Source organism: Chelonoidis abingdonii, chromosome 2, assembly GCF_003597395.2.
Source record: "Chelonoidis abingdonii isolate Lonesome George chromosome 2, CheloAbing_2.0, whole genome shotgun sequence".
NCBI classification, from domain to species: Eukaryota; Metazoa; Chordata; order Testudines; family Testudinidae; genus Chelonoidis; species Chelonoidis abingdonii.
The window spans coordinates 1,003,371-1,025,947 of NC_133770.1; the positions used below are offsets into that span (position 1 = coordinate 1,003,371).

Here is a 22,577-nt window from a genome sequence, read left to right on the forward strand (position 1 = left end):
AGCAAGAAAGTTGCAGCACTGTTAATTGCCAGTGTAGACAAGTCCTTAGAAACTGTAAACAGACCCTTGAGTGTTAAAAGTCATTATCATCAAACCCCTGAGGCAAAGAGAGAGAACGCCTAGGCTAAGAGGGACAAATTCCTGCCTAAATGCAGAAGGTGTGGGACAGGGCCTATCCCAGGAGATGATACATGTCCAGCCAGAGATGCAGGGTGCAATTGTTTGCTTCACCAAAGCAGTCAGTGGGTTCACTCGTGATGTTATGGACACAAACTGGGTCCGTATAGATCACTGTTGTCCTGCAGTGGCACCAAATCTTGTATAGAGGGGGTCACATGAGCTGTCTATGACAAGGTTCTGGGTTGCTGGTAATGATCATGCTGTCTCTATGTGTGTATCGTTTTTGTAGTTGAAGTTATGAATATTGGCTCTATACTGTCTGTATTTCAAACTTGTGCTGTGCTTCTTGATGACACTCCAGACAAGTTGGTGTTAGCTCTGCCTAGCCTGCTTGATGGCCCATTAAGGACCATCAGCTACACAACTGATCCATTGAGAGAAGCAGATACGTCTTGTGGCTCAGCAAGGCAGGGACATGCCTATAGACCGCACTCTAAGGTATTTCCATGCCATGTGCTGGGCAGCTTGTTTTTGGAACAAAGAAAGCAGAGACCACATGGCAAGAGACTAAGGGTTTGGCTACACTTACAGCTGTACAGCGCTGGGAGTTACAGCTGTCTTCGTACAGCTGTGTAGGGAAAGCGCTGCAGTGTGGCCACATTTGCAGCGCTGTTGGGAGTGGTGCATTGTGGGAAGCTATCCCAGCGTTCAAGTGGCTGCAATGTGCTTTTCAAAAGAGGGGTTGGGGTGGAGTGTGACAGGGAGCGTGGGAGAGACAGAGAGAGTGGGTTTTTGGAGCTGACACTGTGTCAGCTCCCTGCCTTGCAAGTTCTAGGACTGGAAGATACACAGCATCTACCTTCAATCATTTTAAAGTTCTTGACCCTTCCCCCACCCTCTCTTATTCACTAAATGCAAATTATGCACTCCTAAATAGCCTTCAGACCACATAAGCAGCTGCTCAACACGGACTCCCCCCTCCCCTCTCTCCTCAAGCAAACAGCTGTGAACATTCCAAAGCAATTCCCCTGCCTCGGCTCGCTCACTGGAGCAAAGAGCAGCTGGGTTTGTTTTTTAGATAAGTAGCTCCGGGGAGCTCGGGGAGGTCATAGTTCAGCCATTCTCCTGGTTTGTTGTGGACAGGAATTCTGGGATACCTCTTAATACCCTGGAGGCCAATAAAAGCACTTTTGGTGGCCACACTTGATGAGCAGCGCTGCATCACCAGTGCTGGAATCGCTACACCCCAAGCAGACCAGGTGTACAGCCAGCGCTGCAGCCAGGGAGTTGCAGCGCTGGCTGTGCTTTGCAAGTGTGGACACAGAATGAGTTGCAGCGCTGTAACCCCATCACCAGCACTGCAACTCTCCAGTGTAGCCAAGCCCTAAAAAGCTGCTGCATCTCCTCCGTCTTGTCTTCAATTCTGCTACTTGCCTCTGGACATAGGTGCCAACTCCGTGGTGCTCCGGGGCTGGAGCACCTATGGGGAAAAGTTAGCGGGTGCTCTGCACCCACCGGCAGCCAAGTTCCCCCCGCCTCTGCCTCCTCCCCTGAGCATACCGCATCCCAGCTCCTCTGCCTACCTCCCAGCCTTTCCCGCCTGGCCACCACCAAACAGCTGTGGCAAACTCTGGGAGGGAGTGAGGAGGAGCAGGAACAGGAACGTGGCAAGCTCAGGGGAGGAGGCGGGGCCGGGGTGGGGATTTGGGGAAGGAGACCAATATGGGCAGGGAGGGGACGGAGTTGGGGCGACGAGTGTGGAGAAGGGGTTGGAATGGGGATGGGGGGGCAGAGGTGGAGTCAGGGCAGGGCAGAGGGGGGTCGAGCATCTACCAGCACCATTAGAAGTCGGCACCTCTGGAGGGACTTTGCTACAAACTGAAGCTCTGCACAAAGGACTGAATGACCCATCCCAGCGGGGGATGTTCCAGAGACTTGATTTGACCTGCAGTTTACTCCATCACTGCTACAAGCCTGAACTAAGGACTTTGCCATTACTGTATGTAATTGATTCCATTTAACCAATTCTAGCTCTCATCTCTATCTTTTTTCCTTTTATGATAACGTTTAGATTTTAGATTCTAAAGGATTGGCAACAGCGTGATTTGTGGTAAGATCTGAGGTGTAGGGACTCCGCAACCACTTCTCCCCGCGGGCAGTCACACGCGCTTCGCCGACTGCGGTCATAACACCGCGCCCGACTAACGCATCCCGCTCTTAGAGCATCGTGGAGCCCCCACCTCGGGACAACGCTGGGAAGAGCTGCAGGGTAGGCAGGTACGCTGGAGAACCTGCTCACGTCCTGTGCAGCTGCAATGCCCTCCATCGCCAGAGCCTGGAGCTGCGCCAACAACGCCGCTCTCAGGACCGCTAGTGAAGGCCCATCCGCCCACATCGTGAGATGCTAGTCAATAGCCGCACCATCCTGGCAACCGACAAGCCGCTGCGCTCCAGACATCGTCGTCACTGGACACGGAGTCGGAAAAAGATCATCCTCGTCGACGTGACGATCCCATTCGAGAAACAGGACCGCCGGCGTTCCCGCGGAAGACCGAGCGTAAACTCGAAAAAATAGATGTCCCCCTTGATCTGACACCTTGCGGCGCAAAGGGCTACGAGGTTAACACCGAGCCCTGATCATCGGGGCGCTAGGCCGCCTGGGACCCTGTAAGAACGGTAACTTAGGGCTGTGGGGTGGGCGCATAGCTATGCCCGGACTCATGAGATGTTTGACTGGTCTCGTGACACTATCCGGTGGTCCAGGGCATCTACCCGAACACATCAACAGGTCACCAGCCAAGTACTAGGAGTGAGCCGTGTCTCCACGCACCACGGGGGGAGGGGAAAACCCTTACAACCGCCCCTACTACCTAACATCCACGCTGGTCCTGACGCGCGACATCGTTACTGGATCCACCTTCGTGAGGGTCACCCTGTCCCATTACCCGGCCTGCTTGCTCTAATGCAGACTAGTGTAACCCATAGATGTAGGCGATGTAACCCTCCACGTGCTCCCTACAACTTGGACCCCACCCAGCTCGTACACCGCCGCATTGGGGACCATTACAGACTGTATGTACTAATATGCTACCATAACAATACGCGAGAGTCCCCCCCATACTCTGTATGTTGCCCCCCGATGACTAATGACTGACATTGCAACTCTGTGATCATCCTTATTTAAATATTCTCTAATAAACATATTGACCTGGGTTTGGGTCTTGGTCCTCTGGGATCGAGAGAACTTTTTCTTTTCCTGGGGGTGTGTGGTTTTCTAACCCATTCATCCCCAGGACAGGTGGTGACTTGGTGTGATACTGAGAGACTGGAGGTCTAGGGAAATTGCTTGTGTGACTTGTGGTTAGCGCAGTGGGGTGAGAGACGGAAGTCTCTCTGGTGGTTTGGTGCTTGAGGGGACAACCCCACCTGGGGCTATCGATGCCCAGTGCTGTTTTTAGTAATTGGTCTCTGAATTGAAACACTCTCTAGTGGGTCCCACCAAAGGCAGCATCGTTTACACTCAGTATTACATGACACAGCAAGAGACAATTGTTTTCTGGGATCTGTCATTGGTGATACACGAGTGCTAAAAGTGAAAACTGGGAATATTCTGCAAGACTGTTGTGTGTCTGTGTAGTGGAGTTTCTGATGTCTGTCTGATGTCTCCAGAAGTGAGTTGGAGTCAGATCAGCACAGAAGGATCTCATTGGTCAGAAGCAATGTTTCTGCAGGACCCCGATTCACGTGGAGGTCCAGGTTGAAGCCTGAATGAGGGAGGAAAGGGTATGATTTGTGATGGGCGTGATGATGGGCAAGAACAGCTCGTAAAGGGAACCTGGAAAGGATAACTGTGATTGCTGGAAGTAGCTCAGTGTAGTAAAAAGAGCAACAGTTTATCTGTTAGGAGTGGCAGTGTGCCTGGTGAGAAAAGTTTGGATGGGCCCAGGTGGCCTTGTGAGCCAATGGGTTTATCTAGGCAGCAGTTTGGGAAGACAAGGATAGTAGAAGATGAGTGTCCCTATCCCTTACCTGTTTCCTGTGTGGAGAATTGTGACAGTGAAGGGAATGTGCCTGTGTCTGTCAGGGGTATTGACTTGCCTGTGGAGGGAGGGTCTCCAAGCAGTTGTCTGTGAACAGCCCTGTGTGCTGGGACAAGGGAAATGAGATCCCAAGCTGTGTGTCTGGGGAAGGAGAATGTGTCTCTGGCTCTGTGGAGCAGACAGAAGGTGCCTTTCAGCCTGGGATGGTTGAGAATAGTGCAGTTGTCTCAGAGTTGGTTCTGGATTCAGCTAAAGGCCAGGATGGGAATGGTCCTAAGTTTGTGTCTGCTGGGGAGAATGGCACCGTGACTAGGCTCCATCCAGTTAGTGCCTTTAGCAAAATTCCAGAGACCAGACAATTCTGGTGCTTATATTTTGCCTGTTGTTGGGAAAGGATGTAGCAACTCTGTCTGCTCAGGGTGATACCCTAGCCAGGGCACAAGGAGAGCATGAAGGTGATTTGATTGTGTTACCTACTGACAGTTTGGAAACTTGTAGCAAGAAGGAAAAGATTCCTGACCTTGTGTGTGGCACAGGGAAGGAAAATGCTTCTGACCTTTTGACTATGAAATCTAGCAGTTTACCTGAAAGGGGATTGGGTAGGAATCCACCTGATGGGCCAGAGGTGATTCTGGATGTAAGTGAAACTCAGGCGTTGATAATGGCTCAGCAGAGCAATGCTTCTGTGGAGCAAGATAAAGGTGAATTGGTGCTTAGAAAGTTAGAAAATTCCTGAAGAGAAACATTTTCAGGGTGGTCTTTGCTGTAGCTGAAGGGTGTGGAAGTGATTTAATCAAGGAAGTTTCAGTTCCTAACAGCTAGAAATGTTCTGTTGTGAATGGATCCACTGACTTTCCTTTTGAAAGATCCAGTGTGGGTGGCTTTGAGAAGGTCTCAAATGGAGCAAAATCTGTTAAGGAATTTAAACAGCTCTATGACCAAGTGCCTGGGTTTGGCCAGCTTGTTGGGAAGACAATGGTGTTGGAACAGGAATGTCTCCATGCTGATTCTGTGAGTGAGCCGTCTGTGCTTCAGGGTCTGAGGACAGATTGGGTTACTGGTGTGTCACAGCAGAACAGTTTTATGGCCGAATGCTTGAGGATGCAGGGAGGAGCAAGCAAACTCTAACCCTCAGACCCTTTGGATTTGTGTGGTATCTCTGTAAGACAGAGTCCAGCCTTGGAATTGGTAGCAGCTAAGAAGTTAAAAGCTGGTGTTTGTGTTGATACAAATTACCTGGCTGGCAGGGAGAAGACAGACTTGCTAACAGCTGTTAGCACAGAGAGCCCACCCCATCAGCCAGGGAATTCTGTTAAGCAAGAGAAATCAGGGTTTGATCCTGCAGAACAAAGAGGAAAACTGAATTTTGCAAAGGGAAGCCACAGACTGAATCTAAAACACCAAAACTCCAATGGCATTAAGCCACAGGTGTGGCATGAAAAAATTATCGTAGATGGACACTTGCAATGGATTTGTGATTATTGCTAATGTGTTGCTAATACCAAGAATTGTAAAAATGTACAATGTGCGGAATCTTTTGGGAAAACCCTTGAACATGTTAAGAATGATACAGAAAAACACACTGTGTTAAAAGGCCTTGTAAAGCTGATGTTGCACAGTTAGTGCCTGTAAACAGTATGGGAACTTTTCACAGGAGAAAAGACATTCCAGACCTGATGTGCTGTAGGGATAGCTCAGTGGTTTGAGCATTGGCTTGCTAAACGCAGGGGTGTGAATTCAATTCTTGAGGGGGCCATTTGGGGACTGGTCCTGCTTTGAGCAGGGAGTTGGGCTGGATGACCTCCTGAGGTCCCTTCAACCCTAATAATCTATGAAAAGGGAAACTGAGGCACAGTACTATATTGCTTTCATGGCTAAATGCCAAGATTCCTATAGTGTGGACAACATTAATATCTACATTGTCTTGGTACTAAGTGGGTTCCAAACATTTGCCAGAGCTTGTATAGATAAAGTAGCTGTGTCCTTTAGCTCTTGGCAAGATCACATGAGACATACAGGAATCCTGCTGCAAGAGCATGTAAAAGTCACTGGTAGCCCCCTTAATAGCTTACAAGCAGCCAGTAGGGGGAAGCAGAAGCCTCACGTATACAGCAACCTGAACATTTACACTCTCTATTTTCTTCTGCCTCAAAGCAGAGGAAACTTGCTTCAAACCAGTTCTTACTGTATAGATAACAGAACCGCAAGGTTTGACACCTACCAATCAAGCGTTAACACGCAGAGGTCTTTGTCTAAAAGTGTATAAAAGGCTTGTGAAATTTGTATGGAATAGGGTCTTTGTACTAAAGTACAAGGCTCTCCTTTTTTCTGCAGAATAAAGCATCTTTTCCTTATCCCTGTCAGGCTGTTATTGGCTCTCAGCTAGGCAGACCCGATATTTCAGTAACAAGCAGCTCCAGTCCACTATTGTTCTAACCAAGTTTTACCTTGCGTTTGTAAAGAGATTCAATCATATTATTGAACAGGACTTTTTCGTAAACCGTTTCTGTTAGGGAAGAGGGTAAGTTTAGAAGATAAAATAAAAAAAGAGCAAGTTAAAAATCACTTAGAAAAGTTAGATGCCTGCAAGTCAGCAGGACCTGATGAAATGCATCCTAGAATACTCAAGGAGTTAATAGAGGAGGTATCTGAGGCCAGGTCTACACTGCGACTTTAAATCGGTTTAATGGCCGATATACCGATTTAATGCTGTACCCGTTCACACGACGTCGTCATTAATATCGAGTTAAACGGCTCCTTAAATCGATTTCGGAACTCCTCCCAGACGAGAGGAGTAGCGCTAAATTCGAACAGTGATAACTCGGATTAGGGTTCGTGTGGACGGAATCGACTTCATTGGCTCCTAGTTCCCACAGTGCACCTGCCGTCTGGCCGCAATCGAACTGGATGCGGAGTGCCGTAAACAGAAAAGCCCGAGACCTTTAGAATGACATTCCTGCTTTCACGTGTCCAGCTCTGATGCACTGGTGGCGATGCAGTTCAAATGCAAAGTAGCTCCTGATTGAACCTTACGGGAGATACTAGATCTGACGCTGTATGGTGAGACAAATCTGGTTTTTTATCAGAGCTCCGTTAAGACAGGAAATGCCAAAGCGTTTGAAAAATAAACTCAGGATACCAGCGTGGCGTGACAACCATACGGAAGCCAGAGACTCAAGACGGATGCTCATGGAGGAGGGAGGGGGAATGAGCACTACAGCTACCAAAGTCTCCACACAGTCTCTGAAAACTATTTGCATTCTTGGCTGAGCACCCAGGATGTGTAGCTTCAACACGGTGTCTGCGGGTTCAGGAACAGCTCGTCAGTCCTGCCCCCGCCAGCATGTGAAAGAGAAGTAAAATAATATCCTTGAGTACTGTAAATGTCACCCTCTGTGTACTGAAGCTGCTGGCAGAAGAGTACGCGAGGTGTTGACAACGGTCAGGAACCGTTTGTGATCTCAGGTCCATGACTGCTGTGCTATGGCGTTTTGCTCAATGCACTCTGGGAAAAAAGGCGCCAAAGGGTTGTTCTGCTGCCTTCACAAAGGGCGGGGTGAGGCTGTACCCAGCACCACCGGGCAATGTTTTGCCCATCAGGCACTGTGCTCTCAACCTGAAAGTGGGAACTATGGATATGCTTGAGGAACAGCTACCCACAGTGCACCGCTCCTGAAATCGATGGTAGCTTTGGACCATGGACGCAAACAATCGATTTCGTGATCCCACTGTGGACGCGCTAAACCGATTTTATTAGATTGTTTTTGTAATATCGGTTTAAGCTAATTTGAATAATCCGTGCAGTGTAGACGTACCCTGGAGCCTCTAGCTATTATCTTTGAAAGTCATGGGAATGGGAGAGATTCCAGAAGACTGGAAAAAGGGCAATATAGTGCCATCTATAAAAAGGGAAAATAAAAACAACCCAGGAAACTACAGACCAGTTATTTAACTTCTGTGCCAGGGAAGATAATGGGCAAGTAATTAAGAATATCTGCAAACACTTGGAAGGTGGTGGTGATAGGGAATATCCGCATGATTGTGTAAAGAACAATCGTGTCAAATCAATCTGATCGCTTTCTTTGATAGGATAACGAGTCTTGTGGTTAAGGGAGAAGCGATGGATGTGGTGTACTAGACTTTAGTAAGGATTTGATATGGCTCGCTGATATCCTATCAATAAACTAGGCCAATTACAATTTAGATGGGGCTACTATAAGGTGGGGTGATAACTGGCTGGATAACCGTATCAGAGAGTAGTTTATAATGGCTCCCAATCCTGCTGGAAAGGTATAACGAGTGGGGTTCCGCAGGGGTCTGTTTTGGGACCGGCTCTGTTCAATTACTTCATCCAACGACTAGAATGTTGGCATAGAAAGTAGCTTATTAAGTTGCAGATGATACCAAACTGGGAGGGACTGCAACTGCTTTGGAGGACAGGGTCAAATTCAAAATGATCTGGACAATTGGAGAATGGTCTGAGGTAAACCGGATGAAGTTCAATAAAGACAAATGCAAAGTGCTCCACTTAGAAGGAACAATAGTTTCACACATACAGAATGGGAAGAGACTGTCTAAGAAGGAGTTGCAGAAAGAGATCTAGGCGGTCATAGTGGACCACAAGCTAAATATGAGTCAACAGTATGATACTGTTGCACAAAAAACAAGTGATTCTGGGATGCATTAGCAGGTGTGTTGAAAACAAGACACGAGAAGTCATTCTCCGCTCTACTCTGCGCTGGTTAGCCTCAGTTCTGGGCACCGCATTTCAAGAAAGATGTGGAGAAATTGGAGAGTCCAGAGAAGAGCAACAAGAAGATTAAAGGTCTTGAGAACATGACCTATGAAGGAAGGCGAAAATATTGGTTTGTTTGTTTGGAAAAGAGAAGAGCTGAGAGGGACATGATGCAGTTTTAGGTATCTAAAAGGGTGTCATCAGAGGAGGGAGAAAATTGTTCACCTTAGCCCTCTAGGATAGAGCAAGAGCAATGGGCTTAAACTGCAGCAAGGGAAATTTAGGTTGACTAGGAAAAAGTTCCTAACTGTCAGGTAGTTAAACACTGGATAAATTGCCTAGGAGGTTGTGAATCTCCATCTCTGGAGATATTTAAGAGTAGGTTAGATAAATGTCTATCAGGATGGTCTAGACATATTGTCCTGCCATGAGGGCAGGGGACTGGATTCGATGACCTCTCGAGGATCCCTTCCATGTCTAGAGTCTATGAGTCTATGAGTACTAGCTGTAGTGAAGCAGACCCAAGGATGGGGAGCTCTTGGGATGCAGTCAGTGATGTTTGTGTCATCCTTCTGCAGCAATTTGCGTTGCGGGGTGACGTTATTGACTTGAACTGGGCTGATAGATCTTGTGCAACAAAGGTCCTATAGTGGCACTAAATCTTGTTCAAAGGGGTCAAGGAAGGTGTTCTGAAACGGTTGTAATTTACTGCTTAAGATTGCACTGTCTTATGCGTGTATCATTTTTGTATTTGAAGTTATGAATATCATACTGGTTCTCAGGTGTTTTGATTCTAAGTAGCACCAGTGAAGCATTTGTCAGCTTATTGAGAAAGGATTTGCAGATTAAGTGCTCAATCAGTGCCCATTTACAATCCATTTACAATCAGGACCTTGGGAGACTCCAATCCCACATATGAGAGTCTTCCTGGGATTGGTCAGGGACATGTGAGCAATGGTGCTCTCCTGTAAAGAACTGAGTCATGCATGCATGGACTTGCCCCATGTACTCCAAACGCTCATCTTGCTGCGTGATGTTTCCACGGTAAAAAACAAAGGGTCTTCCACGGGCAGAGAGATAAAAGGCCCTGGAAACCTTCATTTTGGTCTTCAGTCCTGCTTCTGAACCTCTGGAGGGACTTTGCCTACAAACTGAAGCTCTGCACAAAGGACTGATGACCCATCCCAGCGGGGATGTTCCCAGAGACTTGATTGACCCTGCAGTTCACTCCACACTGCTACAGCCTGAACTAAGAACTTGCAATCACTGGATGAATTGCTTCCATTTAACCAATTCTAGCTCTCACCTCTAGCTTTTCCTTTATGAATAAACCTTAGATTTTAGATCTAAAGGATTGGCAACAGCATGATTTGTGGGTAAGATCTGATGTATATTGACCTTGGGTCTGGGGCTTGGTCCTTTGGGATCGAGAGAACCTTTTTCTTTCACGTGGGTGTTTGGTTTTCATACCCTCATCTCTAGACGTGTGGGACTGGTGGTGATACTGGGAGACTGGAGTGTGTAAGGAAATTGCTTGTGTGACTTGCGGTTAGCCAGTGGGGTGACACTGAAGTCCTCTCTGGCTGGCTGGCTTGGTGCCTTAGTAGTGAAGGACCCCGGCCTGGGGCTGTGACTGCCCTGCTCTAAGTGATTTGTCCTGAACTGATACACTCAGTTGTGTCCTGCCAAAGGCCACTTCATTACACCAACCAATGCCAGCTAATAACTCAACCCAACCACCATCCCCAACCAACCCTAACCAAACAACACCAGCCATAAATGCAATCCAGCCACCATCCCCAACCAGCTAACTCTAACCCAACCCCAGCTACTAACCCACCTCAACCAACTAACTTTAACCTACCAAATCAACCAACTGCAACTATGGACAGACAGATGGAAGGACGGATACCCATGGTGCTAACCCCACACACCAACTGAACCCCAACCAATCAACCCTAACCCACCATCCCAACTAACCAAACCCCAACCACCAATCTCAACTAATGCTAACCAACCCACCATCCCCATCTCACCCCAACCCACCCTAACAAACCCCAGCCATTCCCAATCAACCAAACCCAACCAATCGTAACCAACTAACTATCAATATTTCATATTTGCAAGTGCATGAGGACAAGGTGCTAGAGTGGACCTGGTGGAATGCGGTACCAAGCAGGGACGGCAGGCAGGGTCACTTTGCCTCTATCTGTCCCCAGGTGGGTGGCACCAGGACTCACAGGCACAGAGTGCCCCCTCACAGACACTGGTGGCCAAAGATTCCGATCACGCCTGCCTGGAGAGGGGGATCCACACGGCCAGGGCTTGGGGATAAAAATGGGTCCTGACTTCCTCCCTTGCAGAGAAGCAGCAACCCCTCCCCAGGGATCCCTGAGGAGCCAACCCCCCTTCCTGTCGTCACCAGGGCCCCCTCCCTCCCAGGCTGCCTGCCCCACGAGCACTGGGGTGATGGGCAGGACCCCTGCTGGCCCGCGGGCCCCAGGGATGGACAGACAGATGGAAGGACGGATACCCTCTGCTGCTGGCAGGACACGAAGGTCTGGAAGCCGGGGGAGACCCCGAAGCCCAGCTGGTGGATGTAGGGCGGCTCGTCCTGGCTGTGGATCTGCACCTTGACCCCGGCTTCGTAGGAGATCTCATCTGCAAACACAGCAGAGCATGGGGGTGTTACCACGGGCAGGGGGACACCTGGGGGTCAAGGGGGTGGGAGAGGGCTCCTGATCTGATTTTCAGCCTCGGGGAGGGGGATGAGACAGGCCTGCCCATGCCAGCGGTGTTGCTCTCTGGGGGAAGGGAGGCACAGAAAGGCCTGAGTGTGCCGGGTGTTGCTGTCTGGGGGTGGTGGTGGGGTGACTGTCTATGCTGGGTGTTGCTGTCTCAAGGACAGGGTCAGGCAGGGTTGTCCATGCCAGGTGTTGCTGTCTGGGGGGTGTTGCTGTCCTAGGTGTGTGTGGGAACAGGAATGGGTCTGGAAGCTTGCCTGGTTTGGCTGCGTGTAACCATTCCCACTCTCTTGGCCTGCTTCACCTGGTTGGCCAAGTCTTCCCCCAGTAGCATGGGGATGGAATAATTGTCATAGACTGCAAAAGTCCACATTCCTGACCAGCCTTTGTACTGGACAGGCAGGAATTTCCAAAGAGACCAACATAGCATATGAGCATACCTTGAAATGTCCCCCATTCAAAACCCAAAAAGGGGAATATGTCAGAGCCAATGCAAATAGTTAGCATGTGTAAATTTCTCAGGCTCAAAGCTGAGTCCAAAAAAATAGCAACAGCAGATGCTGTACTGCACAAGCATATTTTAGCTACGGCCTTGCTCCTCCAGATCTGTGGTGCCCCTGAGATATCTCTTGAAACAGGGCCAGAAAGGTTATACAAAGGAAGAACCCAGGAACATGTTATTTTGAAATAAATAGTAAAAGTTATTGTAAAGTATGTTTGAAACTGTCAATATATTGCTGCTAAACCAAGGGTGTAGATTCAATCCTGAGGGGTCCACTTGTAGGCGATCTGGCGGCAAAACATCAGTATTGGTCCTGCTGTGAAGCGCAGGGCTGACCTCCAATACCTTTCTCGGGGCCCTTCCGTTCTAGGAGGATAGGTATATCTCCAATTATAACTGTTATTATATTCTTATAATTTGGTGTAGCTCTATGACGTGCAATGAGTACATAGAGTTACACCAGCAGAAAAATTGGTCCAGAATTTGACAAGAATGTTAAATGTAGGAACCGTATTCTCCTCTCAGCAGCTTCACACTTGGGTCAACACACTGGCTTCAGTGAGTCACTCTCTGATTTCAGCCAATGGTAGTAAGAGGAGATCAATCCGCTTGTATGTCACAAGAACAAGTCAACGGATAGCTGAAAGCCATTTTTTCTGAGACATGCCAAAAGCATATGTGGATTTTAACTGATCTTTGACTACTTGCACTGTGGTTGAACAGAATGACACATCAGTGGAGAGAAAGAAATTGTCTTAAGGTGTTATAAGAAAAAAAAACGGCAGCAAAGGAAATTAGGACTGAGTGCAGAAATATTCCTAACAGTGAGGTTAGCTCAATTGTGCAAAGTCATTTAGAACAAGGCTAGATAACGCACTTGAGAATACGCTGTTCAGAACATACGTGCACATCAGGGGGCATAGCTAGATTTCTATATTGACTCTAGATTATAAAAGCAAGGAGGCAAACTCTTTGCTGTACCTTAACAACAAACACTCGGCACTTTTACTAAGCATCAGATTCAACTTCATTGTAAGAAGAGGTTGCTAACAGGTGGGATGAAACATTTTCTACAACAGTTTCCAGTCAGAAAAAGCAATTAGTCAAATCCAAAAGTTTTTGCAGGAACATGTTAATTTCCTTGGAAAAACGTTGAAACAGTCCCTGGGGAGGGAGACTGTCATTTTCGCTCGCTACATTGTCGCGATGTTGGAGATAATAGTTGATCAAATATTGCATGTTTTGGATCCCGATAAAAGATTTCAGGTTTTGATTTTATCGATCTTCACTCTCCTATATTGCGACATCCATTTTTATGGTATCTCGCCTTTATAGTTTACTTATAAGTTTTTGACCTTATTGAAATGTCACAATGTTCACGTGATTATCAAAATAGATCCCCATACTCAATTGCAGGCAGTGCCCAAATAATTTTTTTTCAGAGCTTGTATTCCCATGAGGATTATTGGCAAAATTTTGGCGTATTTTCGGTTCTGACTGTCATGAACCAGACATGCCCATCTTTGCCAAAATGTCAGGAGATTTCCCAGTGCACTCTAGGAATTCTGTTTGTCGTGACAGGCACTCTTGTGCTCTAGTTGCATGAGAGCATTTGTAAAGTTACGAGTGGGAAACTCAATATATTCAAATGAATTGATGTATGATGATTTACCCTAGTAAATAACACACCCCCTTGCCATCCTTTAGGATCTGGCTACTTAGGTGCTGAATACACCATACTTCCCTTCAAATTGGGACATTCAGTGTTTATTAGCTGGTCCAATTAGTTCATTTTAAAAAATAGGAAATTGCAGGTCACCTTTAAAACAAAAAGAGTAAATTTTATATACAATATTCATTTTGGCAGTAGTAGTAACTCAGGCACTGCAGTTACAAACACTGGAGGAAGCTGCTCTTCTAATACACATATTAAAGAAGGATTTACACAGTAAGACAGGGGATATGAATTGGGATATGTTGACTACATTAAGCAGCCCATTCTTATGTGCTTAAAAATAATCGTTTAATGACACTAACAAACATAACAATCGTCTAAATTTGAAAGGCACATATGCACTGTGTGTTGACGGATGAAAGAGAAGGCAAAAAAATATATGGAACCAAAAGATTGCCCACCATCAAAAAAGAAAGCCCGGTAGTCACAACACCCAGCAGATTAATACCGACATGGAGGTACAACAGTCACCTAGCCCTGTAGGCGAGACGGAGGGAGATGCGCGCAGTGCTGAGCCGAGCACTATTTAAAATAGCAAGTGGCCTACTATAACGAGTTGCGCCTTAGTGAAGCCTTTGCTCTCAATTCCTGGCACGTATTCGCTCATATCTGTCCTGTCATACACTAATAATAAATGCCGTGATCGTGCCTCTGAGCTCATACCGCGGTAGCCTCAATCAACCCTCAACCGACATTGTTGCCAAGTGTGCTAACGCACAATTGAGACCCAAAGGAGCTGCGAGACAAGAACACAGCCACTCCACCAGGGGGTGACGACATGAGGCGGCCAGACCGCCCCTTGCATGATAGTGACGTACAACGGAAAGGCCCTTGTTCTTGCTCTAGTCTACCATACTCCGAAGTTGCTGATCGCTGCCGCTCCACTCCAACTCGAACCCTGGGTTCCAGGAGAAAGGCCCAACTCTAATGGCCAGACGCAGATGCTGAGTGTCTGGGCAAGGGACCACCTGCTGATGAGCCCACGCGAAGACCTCAGGGGGCCAGGATGAACAGACAGATGCGAAGACGGGAGAGTACCTAGCCATAGGAACTTCTTGCTGAGAGCTTACACACCCTCCATCACCCTCCCTGGCTCCTGCTGTACACAGTCGTTGACAACTCTGCACCTGTCTCTGTGCTCCACATCTCGCCAATCAGCCACTAGGTAAGCACTTGTTCTGAAGTGTCCTCTCGTCCCATAAGCGTCAGGCTACCTACCTTGGCTTGCTCCGAGCCATTAACCTTACAGCTCTGATCTCCACATCTGATCCCGGTCGTCGTACGCGCGCCTTGAATCTCATCCTGCAAACACAGTCATAGCCGACATTGCAGGTCTTTTGTTGACTCCTTTCGGAAGGACAATGCTGGGTGTAACACTCCTGCCGGTGCTCTCGAAAGTTGGTGTTCGTAGAACGCAGCGCTAATTCTCATAATCTTCTATATCCTCATTGTTCTCCTGAGTGCTGGGCTGTTTCGCTCCGCATTGCAGACCCAGGCACTTGGCCCATGTCCCAGCCTGAGTTCTCTCGTCTTGGTAATTGCTCGAGTTGCCACCTAGAAAAGCGCCACACTGACGTGCTCGCATATACGTGTGATTCGCTGCTATGCGCGTTGTCCTTGTGGACCCCGGGTCATCTGCCTTTGATCACGAGGGTGACTGTTCTGATGCTGGGTGTTGCTTGTCTCAGACAGGTCATGAGCTTACGCGCTCTCATGATCATGCTTTGACAATGGGTATGCTTCACCTCGATTCTAGGATGATTTCTGTGCGTATCCTGGCCTGTCTGTGCCGTATTTTGCTGTCCTCCTAGGTTCTCGTGTGTCTTGTAAATAGCTCAAGCTCAGACAGTAACATAGATGTGCCCTTGCGTCTGACTGCCTCAGCTCTTTGGCAGCTTGTGTCGTGGTGTTGTAACTTCCTTCCGACCATACTCTGAGGCCTGGGTCTCTATCTACTCATAGTGGCCAAGTTTCTTCCCCCGTAGCATGCCGCGTGATATTCTTTATAATTGTCATATACCCTGAACTTCTGATCTCATGAGTACCCATACTTTCATATCCTCGCAGAACCCAGCCTTTGTCAACTAGTGACACAATCTCGCAGTTCAGCTGTCTATGGATGACAGCGAGTCACCCCAGCCTACCTACGTGGTACCCAGGTGTTTGAGTCATGACATATCTAGTATCAGGAATCTCTTTGTGTGTGAGTGATCGTGGGTCTTCGAAGGATCTCCAGACAAGTGGGGACTTGGTGAACATAGAGCCTGATCACGTTGTTTCTGCCCTGTCCTGCTCTCTCTCCCTACCTATGCCCTCTGTTGGGTATTATAACCTCTTTATCACGACCGAGCATCTCGAAATTTTTCACCTGGTGCCCGACTAAGACCTAGGGTTTAGATATGACCGACCGTCTCATCAAGGAGACTGGTGCGCAACTCACTTTTAGCGCCAGGTGTCGTTAAGATGGGGTTGGTGTGTGCGTCGTTCTTGGCAACCCGGGTGTATCGCATATCTTGCGGAGATAGGCCTTCTCCTGCTACTAGCTGTTTACCCAGATCCTCCATTGGGCACAATACACACTCCTATAAATACACAATCTCACAGAGCCATAAACAGTCGACCTGGGATGAACGCAGTTCAAGGCAAGGTATTGTGCCTTATTAGTACTTGAGAAGACCCTGGGTTTGTAGGTTCGAAACGATTTTGTCCTGGTTGTCCTGGGGCTGTTCCTATAGTGTAGGTTGGGGTTGATAATAGGTGGCCTCGGTAGATATAATCGGGGTTTTTGTCCGGTGTGTGCCACGCCGCGTTTGTGTAGGGTATTTCATTCCCCTTGTACAGTTAGCTTTCTTTGCTTTTTCTGCCATTCCATTGCTCATTTGGCTACCAATCTACTCCAATCTACTTCCTGGCGTTGATCCCCATCTGTGTCATCGGATGGTTATGTATTGAAGAAGTGTTATAATCGTTCTTTGGTCCATTGGCATTTCAACTGCCCTACCTCTGCTCAAGTTTAAAGTCCATCTCGTGAGGATTCCTCGATTTATCTCATCTCAGCATGCTTTAGCGCGATTTAACTGGATCTTCTCAGAGGTTAGTGGCTAGGCTTGACCCAAGTTGCTAGGCTCTTACAAAATTTCTAAGAGGCTCAGTGGTCGTGCCCTGGCCTGTTTAGTTTGGGAAATTTGGCTGTGGTGTGTGGGAAAGTGTCATTCTGGTAATGTCTTGCTCGCTCTGCCGGAAGGGCCGGTCTCCGTGTTACATTGATCTAAGTGGCATGTTTGGTTGTTAGAGCTGTTCTTAGTGCCACGAGTTACGATAACTCCATTCCGGCGCTGCCAATGTGCTCGCACTCCTCTGAGGAGTGTCTATCTGTGCTATCTGTAGTGAGGCTAGCTGTATTCGATTACCTTTGTCCTTCTTGTTCTTTCTCAGTCCAAGCCTCCTTAATTTTTTCCTACCTTATCATATTCATGGAGCTCGTCATTCTGTCTCTAGTGATCTCTCACTCTCTTATGGAGTGGGTGGGCCTAATTGGCTATCTGTGTCGTTGCCTTAATTAGTTCCATCTGTCTGCAGATATGATTCTTATTGCCTTCTGCTGTTCCTCGCTGCTGTTTTGCTCTCTCGGTGCAGCTTCATATTCTACTATCCTTTAGTCAGCGGCATTCCTCTTTGGCTAACCGTCTATTTTGGTCTGTTCTAGTTTTCCTTGTTTTGGGTGCCCTCTGGTGGTTATTGTCTGAACTGCTGGCTCTCTGTTGTCTCTGGCAACAGTGCCTAGCAACTCCTTTTGTTGTTTCTTCTGGCTACACTTTTACTAGAAAAACCAGTTTATTTGCATGTGTGTATGCTGGGTACTTAATTCTGAATTGGAATTATATTGCTTAACAATAGACCCTTAATGTCCTCTTAATGGCTCCTGCTTAAAAATCAAGCTACCAAAGCAGCAGAAAAAAATTTCTCTCTGGCTACTTTTAAAACCAACCCTTTCCCTCTGCTAAAAAGCCCTACAGAGAAAAGAAAAACAATATTTCTACTGGCTCTGGGATTCTATTCTTTCCACGTCGCTTGCCACTCATTATCATTTAAAGCATCTTTTCCAAATCTGGACCTTAGCGTTTCCAATCCAAATTTTCTGGGTGCTTAGCATTGTAAACCTCCAAGCTTAAATTACCAGCTTGGATTTATCTCGCTTGCCACCAGAACAGGGAATTACAGCGCCTGCCTCGCTCTGGTCCCCCAAACTTCCCTGGAGGGGGACCCAAGTCACAGAAAGCTCTGAGTCTTACCGCAAGGAATATCCACTTTCCCTTCCCCCTCCCTCTCCCCACCCAGGGACTTTCCTCTTTGGGCTAACCTGAGCGTATTGATGCCAATTCTCTTTACATCACAATTACAGAAGCATATCTCCTCTATTCTAAAAAGAGACAACACCCCAAATACAAGAAACAGAAATTTGATTTCTATTCTCTCTTTCCCCCGGCCACCAATTCCCTGGGTGCAGAGTTTATCCTCCGTAGATCTAACACAAAGAGATTTTCCGCTCCCCTTGTTGTCCTTAGCGCTCCCAGAGAGAAAAACTCAACACGGTCTTAATAAGACAACTTTATATCAAAAAAAAAAAGGAAAGAAAAAAGACATCAAAATTCTCTGTATCAAGATTGGACAATGAATACAGATCCATTGCTAAAAGAAAAAAATGAATAAACAGTCTGATTCAAAAAATATCCAATTTGAAACATTCCAGCAAGCTACACACATGTAATACTCACCAAAAAACATAAAAGCCTATATTGTTTTTCTACTTTGTACTTACAATTTGGAAACAGAAGATTAGAAGATAGAAAAAGACCTTCTCATAGCTGAGAGACAGACAAAAAGACTCAGACCCCAAAAATTCCCTCCCTGACTTTGAAAAATCCGGTTTCCTGATTGGTCCTCTGGTCAGGTGTTTGGTTCCCTTTGTTAACCCTTTACAGGTAAAAGAAACATTAACCCTTAGCTATCTATTTATGACACGCCCCCCAAATCACAGACAGTGGGAAACTTCACTGGCGGTGATTTCTTCCTAGAACTTTAAACTAAACAGATTAATAAAACACATGCACCTTTACATATACTACTAAGTATGTAAACTACAAGACTTCTACATCTTAAGGACAATTTTTTAACCAGTGTATTCTGGGAAACTCTCACGGGAGAGTGCATCAGCTACTTTGTTAGAAGCTCCTGAAATGTGTTGAATTTCAAAATCAAAATCTTGGAGAGCTAAACTCCAACGAAGAAGTTTCTTGTTGTTCCCTTTGGCTGTATGAAGCCACTTTAGCGCAGCATGGTCAGTTTGTAGCTGGAACCGCCGTCCCCAAACGTATGGGCGTAGCTTTTCCAGGGCGTACACAATGGCATAGCATTCCTTTTCACTGACTGACCAGTGCTTCCCTCTCAGATAGTTTCTTGCTGAGAAACACGACAGGATGGAAGTTGTGATCCGGTCCTTCCTGCATGAGAACTGCTCCTATACCACGCTCAGATGCATCGGTGGTTACTAGGAATGGTTTGTCAAAGTCTGGGGCCCTTAGCACAGGGTCAGACGTGAGCGTCGCCTTAAGTTGGGTAAAGGCCTCCTGACACTCATCAGTCCACTTAACTGTATTTGGCTGGGTCTTTTTGGTCAGGTCGGTCAGTGGGGCAGCGATTTGGCTGTAGTGTGGTACAAATCGCCTGTAGTACCCGGCCAAGCCTAAGAAGGATTGGACCTGTTTCTTTGACTTTGGGACAGGCCACTTTGGATAGCATCCACCTTGGCCTGTGGGGGTTTATGGTTCCTCGACCCACCTGGTGTCCCAGGTAAGTCACTCTGTTTTGGCCTATTTGACACTTTTTGGCCTTAACAGTTAGTCCTGCCTGCCTGATGCGCTCAAAGACCTTTCCAGTGTACTAGGTGTTCGGGCCAGGAGTCTGAAAAAATGGCCACATCATCGAGGTAGGCAACTGCATATTCTCCCAGTCCTGCTAGCAGACCATCTACCAGCCTCTGGAAGGTGGCGGGTGCATTTCGCAGCCCGAAAGGAAGTACATTAAATTCATACACCCCCTGCATGGGTGACGAATGCTGACCTTTCCTTGGCAGGTTCATCTAGCGGTACTTGCCAGTACCCCTTGGTTAAGTCTATTGTAGAGATGAACTGGGCACGTCCCAACTTTTCCAATAGCTCATCGGTGCGTGGCATTGGATAGTTGTCTGGGACGAGTTACCGCATTTAGCTTACGGTAGTCCACGCAAAAGCGTATTTCCCCATCTGGTTTGGGTACCAGAACCACTGGAGATGCCCATGCACTGGTAGATGAGCGTATTATACCCATCTGTAGCATGTTCTGGATCTCCCGTTCTATAGCAGCTTGGGCGTGAGGAGACACCGGTAGGGTGGTGTTCTAATTGGGTGAGCATTACCTGTGTCAATGGAGTGGTATGCCTGTTCAGTCCGTCCTGGAGTGGCTGAGAACAATGGGGCGAAGCTAGTGCACAGCTCCTTGATTGTTGCCGCTGCAGACGTTCCAGGGTGGTTGAGAGGTTCACCTCTTCCACGCCACCGTCCTTTTTTCCCGTCGTAGTAGACACCGTCAGGCCACTCAGCGTCATCTCCTCCCTGGACTGTAAACTGACAAACCTGTAAGTCTCTGGAATAAAAGGGCTTGAGAGAATTAACATGGTACACTTTGGGTTTTAGTGAGGAATTGGGAAATGCTATGAGGTAGTTAACAGCTCCCAGGCGCTCTTGGACCGTGAATGGCCCTTCCCATGATGCTTCCATCTTATGGGCCTGTTGCGCCTTCAAGACCATAACCTGGTCTCCTCTCTTGAAGGAACGCTCTCTGGTATGTTTATCATACCAGGCCTTTTGCTCTTCCTGAGTATCCTTTAGGTTTTCTCTAGCAAGGGCTAAAGAGTGTCGGAGGGTTTTGTAGGTTGCTTACAAAGTCCAGAATGTTAGTTCCTGGAGAGGGTGTAAACCCCTCCCATTGTTGCTTCACCAACTGTAATGGCCCCTTAACCTCGTGGCCATACACAAGTTCAAATGGTGAAAACCCTAAACTGGGATGTGGTACAGCCCTGTAAGCAAAGAGCAACTGCTGCAACACTAGGTCCCAGTCATTGGAGTATTCATTCACGAATTTACGGATCATGGCCCCAAAGTTCCATTAAACCTTTCGACCAGGCCATTGGTTTGATGGTGGTAAGGGGTGGCAACCAAGTGATTCACCCCATGAGTTTCCCACAGGTCTTTCATGGTGCCTGCCAGGAAATTAGATCCTGAATCTGTAAGGATATCGGAGGGCCAACCTACCCTGGCAAAAATGTCTGTTAGGGCCTGGCACACGCTTTAGCCCTGTGTTGCCTAGAGCTACTGCTTCCGGCCATCGGGTAGCAAAGTCCACGAAAGTCAGTACGTACTGCTTTCCTCTGGGCGTCTTTCTTGGGAAAGGACCCAGAATATCCACAGCTACTCGCTGAAATGGGACCTCAATTATGGGGAGTGGCTGGAGAGGGGCCTTGACCAGATCTTGGGGCTTTCCCACTCTTTGGCACACCTCACAAGACCGGACATACTGGGCAACGTCCTTGCCCATCCCCTCCCAGTGGAAGGACTTCCCCAATCTGTCTTTGGTTCTGTTCACACCCCAGCATGGCCACTGGGATGATCATGGGCTAAGCTTAAGAGCTTCCCCCGGTACTTAGTTGGAACCACCAACGTTTTTGCGGCTGCCATTCTTCCTGGTGTCCACCAGAAAGAATTTCCTTGTATAAAAGTCCTTGGTCTATAACAAACCGGGATCGGTTAGAAGAGCTGAGAGGCGGTGGGGTGCTCCGTGCGCCACCCAAGCTTTCTGAAGGCTGTCATCTGCTTCCTGCTCAGTCTGGAACTGTTCCCTTGAGGCTGGGACACCAGTTCTTCTTCTCAGACTGTGGACTTGGGCTTGGTCCCTCTGGAAGCGATGTAGGTGATGGGGTTGTTTCTGTTGCTGGTGAACCGCTCTCCGCTGGTGCACCTGGGGGTATTTCAGGCTCTGGCTGAGCCTCTTCGGTATGGTTGTCTGTTGCTTCTGCCAGTTCAGGCTCGCTGGCCCCCTCTGGCGTTGAGGTTGAAGATGTGGTTGCAATTGCTGGTGCTGGTGCTGGTTGCTGTTCCAGTTCCGGGCCTGGGACTGGAGGTGCTGTGGCTGGTTCAGCCGTTGGCATGGGATCGGGTCCACTACCTCTGTCTGGGTCTCTGGTAACACAGACGGGTTCCCTGTGGACGGCTCAGGAACAGGAATGGGTCTGGAAGCTTGCCTGGGCTTGGCTGCGTGTAACCATTCCCACTCTCTTGGCCCGCTTCACCTGGTTGGCCAAGTCTTCCCCCAGTAGCATGGGGATGGAATAATTGTCATAGACTGCAAAAGTCCACATTCCTGACCAGCCTTTGTACTGGACAGGCAGTTTTCAGCTGTAGGCAAGTCCACAGCTTGTGACATGAAGGGTAATGGTCACTTTGGGTTTGATGACGTTTGGGATCCACGAAGGATTGGTGGAATAGCCGACACTTGTGCCCTCGTGGTCTCTCCACGCGGGAACCTTCTTTTCCGCCCACTCTCAAATTTTCCCTTCGCTCCAAGGGGATTTGAGAGGTATCCGGGCTGGGATCTTTGGTGTGATGGG

The 22,577-nt window shown here is 47.8% G+C and overlaps 2 protein-coding genes across 2 annotated transcripts in view; one reads left to right on the plus strand and one right to left on the minus strand.

Annotated features, from left to right (window-relative positions):
- FASTK (Fas activated serine/threonine kinase) overlaps positions 1-22,577 on the plus strand; it is a 419,919-nt gene that overhangs the window by 157,916 nt on the left and 239,426 nt on the right. The gene's annotated exons all lie outside the window — the stretch shown is intronic.
- ASIC3 (acid sensing ion channel subunit 3) overlaps positions 1-22,577 on the minus strand; it is a 49,616-nt gene that overhangs the window by 11,683 nt on the left and 15,356 nt on the right. Inside the window, 1 exon segment of the mRNA XM_075062107.1 lies at positions 11,429-11,556. Coding sequence (XP_074918208.1) covers positions 11,429-11,556 — 128 coding nt within the window.